Source organism: Neltuma alba, unplaced genomic scaffold, assembly GCF_004799145.2.
Source record: "Neltuma alba isolate B1F8T4 unplaced genomic scaffold, ASM479914v2 tig00011543_pilon, whole genome shotgun sequence".
Taxonomy (NCBI): Eukaryota; Viridiplantae; Streptophyta; class Magnoliopsida; order Fabales; family Fabaceae; genus Neltuma; species Neltuma alba.
This window is the reverse complement of record NW_021636205.1, coordinates 754,451-767,645: the sequence shown is the minus strand read 5'-3', so window position 1 is coordinate 767,645 and position 13,195 is coordinate 754,451. Positions and strand designations below refer to the sequence as shown.

General features: G+C 35.2%; 1 protein-coding gene across 1 annotated transcript; it reads left to right on the top strand.

Annotated features, from left to right (window-relative positions):
• The first annotated feature begins 2,287 nt into the window (after positions 1-2,287).
• On the top strand, positions 2,288-3,346 carry LOC114714814 (receptor-like protein 35). Its single transcript, XM_028899584.1, has 2 exons — positions 2,288-2,409; positions 3,043-3,346. Exons 1-2 carry the CDS (start codon positions 2,288-2,290, stop codon positions 3,344-3,346), a joined length of 426 nt encoding a protein of 141 aa, XP_028755417.1.
• The last annotated feature ends 9,849 nt before the right edge of the window (positions 3,347-13,195 follow it).

Below are 13,195 nucleotides of genomic sequence, written 5' to 3'. Positions count from 1 at the left end.
GCAGTGAACTCTGGCCCAATCACAGCAATCATGCTCACGGGTCCAATCGGAGAGGACGGTCGAGGGATCAACAAGAGTGCGTTTGAAGTTTAAGAGAAGGTGGCGGTCTTTTTCGTCGCATTACATAGAAGCAAAAGATTGGCAATATAGCTATGGGAGAATGAGGTTTCCATGATCACTCACGATGTATGGTTTGATGTATGTGGGAGGGATTGCCCTCAACGGTAGCTATTTATTGGCCTAGATTTCACCTTTGATATTCTGCAACGACTATTCTATTTATCTTCACTCTTTTTTCTTGGATCCTTTTATTCAGACAATATAATAGATGGCTCTGAAGTAAAATAGACGCGTCTAAGCTCTAAACCATTTCATCCACTAATAATTAATCCAGGCTTATTATCTTCTTAAAGTACTATCATTCACTAATTTTCGTGTTTGACGCTTCTTTTTAATTAGTGTGCTAATTAAGCTTTACTACTCGCTTTTTTTCTTTTTGCCAACACTACTTGCTCTTTTTTAATCGGCTTGTGTTGGTTCATTACTTTCTATGTCTACCACTACTACCACTGACTATTAGCCAGTTATGCATGGCGCCACCCTGCTAACTCACCGCATAGTAATTGATTGGGAATATGTTAAGGAAATTAACCATATAAAGATAGGGGGAAAAAAGACCTGGATTAATAAATGTACAGAGATCCACAACATCTCCTAATTATAACTATCAAAAAGTCTTATAACAAATGAGCTGCAAACAATAACAACTTTGAGCATAAAAAATGATAATAGGTTCATGATATTCACTTATTATTAAAAATTGTTTATGATTACATTTCTTTTTTGAAACCTCACCGTAATTTTTTCTTAAATATATACAATGGACGTCAAGTTTGGTAAGAATTATGCATCGCATTTTCAATTTTAATCTCTTCACAGATAAATAAACTTAAATGACTATGTGGAGATCGTTTTGTTAGACTAAACATACCCATTTTTTAACTTTTTATATATTTCTTTTTTAGGGGGTCTATATTGGAATTATTTTATGGATTCGTATTAATTTATTGAGCATATTTTATTTGTATGTTGAACTCACATCACTACAAAAAAAAAAAGTTGACTTTCAGTGGTGACAAAAAGTCGCCGCTGAAAAGTTGTTGCTATAATAGCCGTGATTGAAAACTTTTAGCGGCGACTAAAAAGGTTGCCGCTGAAAGTGTCTTTCAGCGGTGACTTTTAGAAATTTCAGCGGCGACATTTGTCACTACTGAAAGACCCTTTCGGATGTCACCGCTAAAAGAATTTTCAGTGGCGACAATTTGTCGCCACCAAAAGAGATGTTCAACGGTGACTTTTTTGTCGCCGCTAAAAGTGATGCCTAAGAAGAATTGGCTTTACCAATGCCACGTCATCGCCACCGGCTACCACGTCATTGTCGCTGGCTGCTACATCATCATCGCTAGCCGCCACGTCATCACTAGCCACCTCCACCTCATCACCGACTAGGTGCCACGTCATCACTAGCACCTCCACATCATTGCCACATCACTCCTCCCCGCCATGTCATCGTCCAAATATTTTCACCTTAAATGTGTCTTCTTCAAAATTCGAACTCGTGACCACCTCCTTTCGTGTCCAATCTTTTTGCCATTGAGCCGAATTGAATTTGTTTATTACTATTATAAAATAAAATATATATTATCATATTACACTTTCAGCGGCGACAATAATAGTCTCTGCTGAAAGTTCACTTTCAGCGGCGACCATAGAATGTTGCAATTTGAAGTGAACCTAGTGATTACATGACCTTCCGCTCAAAGGTGTATTTTGAGTGGTGGTTTGAACCCTTCACCTTCTGCGCGCGTACTGAAATAGATTAAGTCATATGTTTAAAATCATATACCATTGAAATATTGATTTAATGACCAGAAAAAGAAAAAGAGGTGTGAGAAGTAGGATGGCAAGGGAAGGATACAAGATCCTCTCCTCTCAGTCCCATAATTTGAGTAGTCCCGCTGTTTGATGGATCAAGTTGACGCAACTTTTCAAAAGTCATCCATTCAACCATTTGCTACCACGAGTCATGGTATATACCAGAGAGATAAGCATTACATTTCATTTAATATCAAGGCCAAACTCGCTATATGTGGCAGCCACATATATATATGTGCCATAATTGGTGGCTCTATCTCAAGCAATCATGGATACCTCATTGCCTTCCCGTATTTCTAATATTATGCTTCTATGGTTCCTGATATGTTCAATCACGCTACGCAAAGGCGCTATGCAGTGCAATGAAAGAGACCACCACGTTCTCCTAAACTTCAAACACACCCTTGTCGATCCGTCAGCCATCCTCCCCACCTGGTCCGACGAGCGAGATTGTTGTGAATGGGAAGGAGTTCGGTATGACAACACCAGCGGCAGAGTCATCGAGCTCAGTCTTCCTTGTCCTTTACAATCTTTTTACGGTGATTGTGGAGAGACGAGATCACACTGTCTCACAGGTGAACTCCACCTGTCTTTGCTTGATCAGCTTGAGTTTCTTAATTACTTGGATTTGAGCAATCATAACTTCGTGCTATCGTCCAAAATGATCATGTGGACATCACAAACTCTAACAACCTATCTCTGGTTGAACGCCAAAATTCTTCCAATCTTCATTATCTCAATTTATCCAGTAATGAAGATCTTCACTTTGATAGTCTTCATTGGCTTTCTCGTGTTCCCTCCTTGGAATATCTTGACTACAGTGCTACTCCTCTGGTTCTAAATATAAGACCCATTTTATAGTATAAATTATACTACAAAGTAGGTCTTATATTTAGGATTGGAGGAGTATTAATCTTGAAGGAAAACTTGACTGGCTTCAATTAGCAACTCTACTTCCTTCCCTCGCAGAGCTATATTTGGAAAGCTTTCAGCTTAGAAACATAAATCCATCTCTCCAGTTTATCAATTTTACTTCGCTTGAGGTTCTTATCCTCACTAGTAATGAATTTAGCTCGGACTTTTTCCCAACTGGCTGTTCAATCTTAGTGGTGTCACTGTTCTCAACCTACGCTCAAATTATTTCGGAGGGGGATTCCCAGAGGGTTTATTGAACCTCCGGAAAACACAAGAATTGGCTGTGGGGACAACAGACTCAGTGGGCCAATTCCCCGACTGGTTAGGACAACTTCAACATTTACAACTTCACGATCTTAGTGAAAATTTCTTTTCTGGCCCCGTTCCTTCAACCTTGGGAAATATCTCATCGTTGAAAACCTTTATTATCAGGTCTAACCACTCCAGTGGTGCTCTTCCTGCAAATCTTGGACAACTCTTGAATTTGAGGAACTAGATTTTAGTTATAATAACTTGGCGGGGCATGTGTCGAAAAAAAATCTCGACACACTCTCGAATCTGAAGTTGCTTTTCATGGGATCACCAGGCTTGATCTTTGACTTTAATCCTCTTTGGGTTCCTCCTTTCCAACTTGAAACTATTCACTTGGAACACATGAGGGTTCCTCAACTTCCTGCATGGATATACACGCAAACACGTCTAAGCAGCTTAGGAATTAAATATCCAAGAATTTCATTCGAGTCCCCAGACGGCTTTTGGAAATTTGCGACCCAACTAGCATACTTACACTAAGAGGATAACGCAATTGATGGATAAATGTCTAATGTGTTACTGAATTCGACAGCCATAAATTTGGATTGAAACAAATTGAAAGGCAAGGTTCCTCAGTTATCACAAAATGTTGTCCATTTCAGTATAGCAAACAACTACCTGCGAGGATCTATTTCTCGGTTAGTGTGTCAAAGAATAAAGGGGAGAAGCAAATTGAAGTCTTTGGATATGTCCAGTAATTTATTATCTGGGGAACTGTCAGATTGTTGGATGAATTGGAAATCACTGGTTGTGCTTAAGCTTGGTGGCAGTAGTCTAAGGGTTAGAATACCTCCCTCAATGAGTTTATTGTCCAACCTTACATTTTTGCATCTCAATAAAAATAACTTATTTGGAGAGATACCTTTGTCACTGAAAAATCCAAATCCTGCAAGTCATTGATTTAGGGGAAAACAAATTTTTAGGACACATACCAAGTTGGATTGGGGACAAAGCCAGGGTTATCATACTGAGATCCAATCAACTCCGCGGAAATATCCCACACAATTACGCCAATTAACTTCCCTCATAATATTGGATTTGGCGGACAACAAAATATCACGTTCAATCCCAACTTGCCTAGAAAACATGGCGGCCCTGGTTTCCCCTGATTCTTCAAATAGTGGAGTTCTAAACTACTGCTCTAGAACTCCAAATTGCACTTTCATAGTGAGAGACGAGGTTTTGTTACACATGAAAGGCCAAGGATTGAGCTATAAACGAAACTTGAATTTGGTATGTTATGTTGATCTATCAAGTAATATGATGGCCGGGACAATACCTCCAGAAATTTTTGCTCTCACGGGATTACAATCTTTGAATTTGTCTCATAATCAATTTGAGAGAAACATTCCAAAAGAGATTGGGAACATGAAAAAATTGGAGTCTGTCGATCTTGCAAATAATCGAGTTTCAGGTGAAATTCCCCAAAGTATGGCCGAATTGTCTTTTCTAGCAGCCTTGAACCTCTCCTTCAACAATTTTATTGGAAAGATCCCATTAGGCACTCAACTTCAAGGGTTTGATGCGCAAAGTTATATTGGGAGTCCTGATCTATGCGGACCTCCGCTTCAAAAGAATTGCACTGACGATGAAGACAAGAATTCCAACATAGGATCTGACAACCAAGATGATAAATTTCTGTCTTTGTTCTACATTGGGTTGGGAGTTGGATTTGCCGTGGCTTTTTGGGGAGTTTGCGGTGCCATATTTCTCAACAGAAATTTCAGGCATTCTTACTTCACATTCTTGTACTTTATTAGAGACAAACTTTATGTCATGGGGGTTCTCATGATAAATCGTAACCATTGATCAAAAGCCTTGTGGGGACTACTTTAAACGTCTTACAGCCCACCGAGTGACAACAAATTGTGAGCGATGTAGTTCTTTTAAAAATTTGGCGTACATTTGCAAGATAGCTTTCAATCGAATAAAATGGATAGCAGAGGAACATATTCAATATTAAATTGACAATAAATAAGTAATTAATCTAAAAGTTAGATAACTAATTTGTGAATATTAAAAAAATTAGTTAAATTAATTATTTATAATAAATTGATATTGTCTTTCCTGAAATACTTCTATTAATCATGTGCATTGAAATTATCTTTTCTAAAATGCCCCTAACATGTGTAATCACTAATAGCCTATAAGGATTACTTAAGACAAAATAGATAAATATTTAGACAAAGTGAATTGAGATCTTATATTTAAAACTAAATTAAATTTTCAGTTATCTAATTATATTAATGACCAGACCCAATACTTATCTCTACGGGTTATTTTTGTTTAATTATTTGTAATAAATTAATATTGTCATTTTTAAAATACCCTATCAATCATGTGCATTGATATTCTTTCGTGAAAACTCCTCAACACATGTAGTCACCAACAGCCTATAAGGATCATTCGAGAGTCAAATAGATAAATATTTGACGCAAAGTGAATTGATATCTTATATTTAAAACTAAATTAATTCTTTAATTCTCTCTTATATTAATGACCAGACCCAGTACTTATCTCTGCAGGCTATTTTTGTTTAAATTTACAATAGATTTTTTATTTTCAAAAATTCTGCATAATTAATGATATAAATGGACTTGCAAGTATCATGCTCAATATTATGTCTCTATGTATTGACTCGAGGACTTTTCCGCTTTGCCCTTTGTGATTATAGATTTCTTCTTCTTCTTCTTTTTTTGTTCCCCGTCAGTTAAACATCATCTCAAAGTGGGTGCATGTCAGTTTTTCTCTTCTTTATTTTCCCAATTTTTCAATATATTCTCCTTTCTTTGACGTGCACTCTCAATTTAATTAGGAAATCTTTTTTTTTTAATTCTGAAAAATTCAGCATAATCAACTTAATAAATGAGTCACGTCAGAAGGATCATACTAGAACGCTAGGTCTATATCCCCTCCCAAGAATCAATTTCGGTGCTAAGCATGATGATGAGCACCAAGAGCTCATCATTTATGCGCACTATTTTAATGAAGTCAAGAATGAGCTCCATCCATTCGATTGCCCAGCGACGTCGTTCTATGGGATAAAGTCAATGAAGTTCCCTCCATGCAAGGCAAGTTTTTATTTTTATTTTTTTTATTTTTTAAAGTAAGGAGCAAGTTCCAAATTTTCGCTTCTATTCTCTTTGAAGAAGATTACCAGTGGCGACTACTCCAGCTCCAGCAGGAGCAGAAAAAATATCTCTAAAAGATCAGGACATTAAATTTTTCATGTTAGGGAAGGCAAAGCCACAGCACCATGCACCCAAACTATCAAGCAAGATCCTCCAAACTTACTCTTTATAGGCACCTCCTCAGGCATATTGTCGACATTATTGGCTCCAAATACTTTGTGAACATTTAGATTCTGTTTGGTGTGGAGTATTTAAAATGAGGGAGAGAAATTAGGATTGCAATTGAGAAAAATTATTAAAATAGTATTTAGCACGAATAATTGCTTATTATATGGAATTAGACAAACTCAGAGACGTGAGATTTGGTAATACCAATTTCTCTTATGCTATCCCCATCCCTAATTTTCAATGCTTCCCACCAAATGCCACCTTAGGTGCCATTTGGTTCGAAGCATTAAAAATGAAGGACAAGACTTGGGTTGGAATTGAGAAAAAATATTAATTAAAGAGTGTTTACTATGAGTGCTTTTTTATTATATAAGATTAGGCAATCCCACATATGAGCATTTGGTCAATTCCAAGTAACAACCAATCACTCATATTAAATATTCTTTTAACGTATTTTTTGAATCTCAATCCCAATTCTATCTCTCATTTTCAATACTTTATACCAAACAGCACCTTAGCAAACTTGTGGGGCTCATCCGCGTCTTCTTTTGAAGCATCTCGCATGCCACACACGGTGACGTTCTACCCTGCTTCCTTCCTCCCTCTTTCATTTCTCCAATCTGAAGACGATGCTGAAGAGGAATGGGGAACGAAGAGAGAGGATTGAAACGGCGTAAACTTTCAAAATTTCTATGTGCAACTAGATCGCTCATCATCGACCGGAAAAGATCATTCCTAACTTCAATGAAACGGTGCGTAGTGGTGATGAGCTCCTTGCCGCTGCGTAGTACTGAAATTCGTTCCCTATATCTCATAGACATTTCTTGTGTCACAATCATATTTAACGTTATTTCTACTTCCTGAGGACTTTTCCACATTTCTCTTAAATTTGTGACAATCTTTTCTACGTAAACAGCACTTCAAAGTGGCCATATGTGAGCTTTCCTCTCTTTAGTTTCTTTTCATGCATTCTTTTGTTCATTAAAAACTCTTTTTCTTGGATGTCTACCTTGAAAATAACTTCGCTGCTTATCGATCTGAATAAAATTCTGCATAATCAATAAATGGTTTCTCAAAAGATAAATATGTGTCTTGTGCAGACTCTACTTCTTACCATCTAAATATTTTACCATATTGACAATAGATTTTGCTTCCCCAATGAATCAGCATAATTAATTATGTTCCCGTGAATAAATGGATTGGAAGGATTACATTCAATACTACATATCTTTCTTGAGGGCTTTTCGACTCTGCTGTTAAATTTTTGACTCTATATATATATATATATATATATATATATATATTCTGACAAAGAGCTTAATAATTTATAAAAGAAAAATGGAATCAAACCTAAAACCTCCCGCTAACGAAGAGTTTTCATGCTGTTGGCTACAAAGTCATTGAGCATATGAAACCTCTTTAAAATAGTCTGAAGATCCCATTCAAGTCATTAAGTGCATCATCGAACATCAGGATTCAGCAAACCCAACAGCATATAATAATAGGGGGGAAAATGAAGCTACTGATATGTGGTTCGAACCACAAAAAGAAGAAATAATATGCAAGCATTGAGCGAAAGCAAATAATAGTGGTGATGATGTGACAGTATTTGCCTTGGTTTAGACCGCATTATTATTAATGTGGAATATCGTAAAGTAAAGTGATGACGAGACCATATGAAAGCATTCTCATTCTTCCTTTTGCTGCCATTAATGGTTTACTACGTACCACAAATTTATGGATTTAGTTGGGCCGATTCCATGCAAGGGCGTGCTGCGTCCAAAGCAATAATGAAGATGCCATTATTGTTGAAATGAAGTTGGCAGTAAGAAAAAAACATGTTGATCGTGGGACCCACCAGCTAATTAATAAGGAAACCTTCAATTAAAAACCTCCTTCTGAATGGATTCTTTTCCCTGCTAATTTCAGCTTCTGTCATTTTCCATTTCTGTAATTCCGTTTCTGCACTTTTCTTCTGTATTTTGAACACCCGAGGATTGGCCAATCTTAGCTGTGAAGGTCATTATGAAGAATCTTGTGTTTGTGATAAGTGTCGTATTATTTTATTTGGGACATTGCATCAAGACAAGAGACAATTAAAAGAGGAAGCAAAAAGCTTATTTAGTACGCTAATTAAACATTACCACTACTATTTCCCAAGGCTGTATATAAATATCTGTCATTGGTGGTGATCCATCACTTCCCATCAAACCATATACCTTTGAGTGAGAATGGATACCTCTCATTGTAGTGAAAAAGATACTATCTTCTCCTCCTAAGCCCTAAACTTCAAGCACACCATGGTTGATCCATCTGCCATCCTCTCGCGTTGGTCCGCTATGAGCCAGATTATACTGCGGTGAATGAACTGGACTTCAGTGGGACAACGCCACTGATACTCTAATAGAGTCATTGACCTTAGTCTCCCTTGTTCAGACTGAAAAGGAGGGACCCAAAGTGATCGAAGTCAAAGATCAAGTTTGGGGATCCCATGGAAAGAAGAGTTAACTTTGAGAGTTTGGTGAAGCTTTTTTCAGACACATCTCCTGTATGTCGTAATTATTATTAAATTCTGATGTGTCCAAGTTGAAGAATTGCACCAAACTTTCTAGAAGATTGCCATTTAAATGAGTTGAGAAGAAAGATCGAAATGAGTCAACGATGACAAAGGGTATGTTTGTACTATCACACACATATTCATGTTTTACATACACACATATATATTTGCTTACCAAGTGATCATCATTAACATTAAAACATACAATATTGGCTTTTCTTTTTTGTAATTATTCTTTGGGCGAATATTCTTTTCAGACAAGGTGTTCTCCTTCTCCATGTGGCAGACAGAGCATGACTGAAAATGGTAGTCTTCCCATGGAGCTGATGTTAGTGAAAATTTATTTTTTGGTCCTATTCCTTCAGATTTGGGAATTTTGTCATCGTCGACTCACCTCAATCCATGTCTTTTCGAATCATTTAAATGGTAGTCTTCCAGAAAGTCTGGGGCAACTCTTCAACTAGGACACATTAGAATTTAATGATAATCACTTGACAGTGCATGTATCTGAACGAAATTTTGCCAAACTCTCGAAGCTGACTCTTCTTTCCATGGGATCCCCGAAACTTGATCTTTGACTTTGATTCTCTTCGGGTCCCTCCTTTTCAACTTGAGCAAATTTATTTGTCATACTTGATGGGTCCTAAACTTCTTACATGTATGACAAATAAATTTGTTCGAGCTGAATTTTGCAGAACAAGGGGGACTACGCTCAATGACTCTGCCAGTGATATGGTCACAGTGAACTTCAGTTACCTTTCACAGCAATCTCGCTCCTTAGATCAACTAGAGAGGATCGCAGATGGATCAACCATGGCGTGCTTGAAGCTTAGGAGAAGATGGTGGTCTTTTTCCTTGCAATGCAATTTCAAACCACACATGCCTTTGCGGAGCATGATTGCAAATATTAGAAAGCATTGCAGCAAAACATTAGATATATATATATATATATAGAGAGAGAGAGAGAGAGAGGAGGGGATAGAGATATCCATGATCACTCAAGATATGGCTTGATCTATGTGAGAAGGGATCGCTTCAATGACAGATATTTATGCACAGCTTTTGGAAAATAGTAGTACTAATGTTTAATTAGCGTGCTGAAAATATAAGCTTTGCTTCTTTCGATTGTATCTTGTCTTGGTACAATGTCCGAAATAAAATAATACGAGACTTATCACAAATATAAGATTCTTCGTAACCTTCATGGCTAATATTAGCCAGTGAAGGAGAAGGGACATAATTATTAAAAAAATCCTAATGATAACAAAGCAATCAAGAAACAATAATTTTTCCCTTGTTATCTTGATTTTTTAGTAATTATTTTATTTTTGGGATCTCGTTGCAATTCGTAGACCCATTCATTACGGTTGATGAAAATTTGGATCTAATCTTTTATTAAACCAGTGCTATTAAATGGACAGAAAACGGAAAATTTAATTTGCATGTTTAAATCTTATTTAAGTCAAAACTAAAAATAAATAGGAACTACAATTTAAGTAAATCATTTTATGAAAATTTTGAATAAATATAATTGAGTCACAAAGATACGGGAGGTATTAATCATAGTATTGCACTTTTTGTCAATTATTATTTTCTTTGGTAAAAAATCAAATTGTTAATTGTGTTAATTGTGTATGAACGTTAATTTAAAATTAAAATAAACAGGCCTTACGTCACTTACACGTTATTATGAGGAAATTAGTTATTCATAATTGAACATACATTGTGAAGTCAATAATTCTAGTGTGAACACACTTTCGGTTGTTGATCAACTGGCAATATATCTCATGCCATGGAGAGCCAAACATATATATATGTGAGATGTTTAGGCTCAAGAACCTAACAACATTAATTTGGTGATAATTGAGAGAGGTGAGAGATACTCCCTCTGCTCCAAAATATAAGAAGTCATCCAGAAGAAAATTTTAGTCCAAAGTACGAGATTAACAGTGTAAGTAACGATACTTTTTTTTACTTTTATCTCTTGTGAAAAGGAGGAGAGAGGGTTTTAAATGGAGGGGAGAGGGAGGGAGAGGAGATAACTTTTCAATCATATTTTTTAATAAAGGTAAAATAGGTAACTTTTATTAATTTAAAACATATTTAATAACTTAATTAACATTTCTTAATTCATGAGAAAATTTAACTAACATCTTATATTATGAATTGGAAGAGATAAATATGAATAGAGGTAAAGTTGGAATTTTCTTTTTTAATAATTGAAGACATATATAAAGAGGTGTGTGGGAATTGAATATGCCTTAATATGTTTTCAAGAACTTGTAGATCATATCGTGATTATGAAAAAAAGAGTTAATTAATGATGGAATTAGTGACGAAACTAGTATAAATAGGCAAATTTGAATATGGGTAAAATTGAATTTTCTTTATAATCTAAGACATATTTAATGAGTTATTAACTGTTTTTTTATTATTAATACCTATGTATCTTTAATTTAATTCGAAAAAAAGGAGAAAAGAAAAGATAACATGCCTTCAATTAATTAAATACAAACAGCTGTACCACCAAGCCCCTTCTTTTGGCTTTTGACGTTCACGGTGAAAGGAATGGGAAAATACATTAACTTTTGAAGGACAACCAAATGGGAAAGGAATGGCCATACAGCTTCACTATCACTAAGAAAGATAGAAACTCCATTATCATTATCAGCATCATCATCATCATCATCATTATTTGATTGTCATTATTTTGAAATATGAGAGAGAAGAGCAAGCAACGTACTATTCTATTTCAGAGTACAGAATAAAGGGAATATATATCTTTCCCTCTTTCCTTTCCTTTCATTTCATCCATCACTCGCCTTGCCTCTGCCCAAAAAAGCACACTGCAAATGAAACTACAATATTTTCATTGAATATGCATTTGAATATATATATATATATATATATATATATATATATATATATCTCCAGTCACGCACGCAAATAAATAAAACAAAGACGTCAATTGAACATGATCGATCATTTATATCCTTCCTTTGCTGGTATTAGTAGTTTGTTCATTACATATCATAAATTGATGGCTCGAATTTGGCAAAGATTAATTAGTTTCCTTATCCTTCACTCAATTAGCTTTTCCTTTTTCTCCAGCTGGACAAAGATAAAGAGACGTATGGGAATAATTGAATGCTATGCCTTAATTATTACTGTAGAGTTTATTAGCAGTCCAGCATAGTATAAATTGAGCCAAATAGGACCATGAAGGAAGGCGAAGCTCTCGTCAAATATTTCAATTAAAAATTGAAACAACTAAAATACTTGATATAGCTTTGCGAAGCTCTGTCATCAAATATTTCCATTAAAAATTAAAACAACTAAAATACTTGACATAGCTTTGCCAAACTCTATCATCAAATATTTCAATTAAAATCAGGCCAAAAAAATATTTCAATTAACAATTAAAAAAGTTAAAATACTTGATATAGCTTTGCTGCCCTTTCTGTATGGACCAAGATAAATTTTCCTGTTGAGACTAAATAGGTATATAAAATTGTATGTAAAAGTTTGGAAAAATCATATTTGAGATACCTATACTTTCCTTTAATTTTTAATTTGGTACTTATGTGTTTTTTCCTCTTAATTAAATCATTTAATTTTACTTTTTTAGCAAGATAACCAACAAAATAAAAAAAAATCGTGGCAACTTAAAGTACAACGTCAATTTCCCTTGAAATTCGATTCAATTCACGACATTATTTATCAACTGACGTTAAAATTCCAAAACACAGTCATTAAAAAAGTTTTACTAATAATCAACGTTAAAAGTCTTATTTAACTGATGTTAAAAGTCCTATTTATAGTAGTGTATATGGTAGTGTGGTCATTTTTAGTTATCTTCATGGCCGAAGCAATAAGGAGGTAAATCATACAGATGTGTACTATCATTCATCTGATCAATGTATTATTTATTATTAACCATGTTTCATGCTCATCTTTTTAATCAGCGTACTAAATAAGCTTTGTTCCCATGCTAATTATCTCTTGTCTGGGCTCAATAATTAGGGGTCTATCATGCAAAGGTTGCAATGATTAGTATTCATATGGTTCTCTAATTTTATACAAAATTTTAATTTGGTTTTTTAATTTTAAACTATATTTTTTCTAGTTATTCAAATCCCAAAACCTTCAGTTTCAATGACGATTTTTTGCACTAATC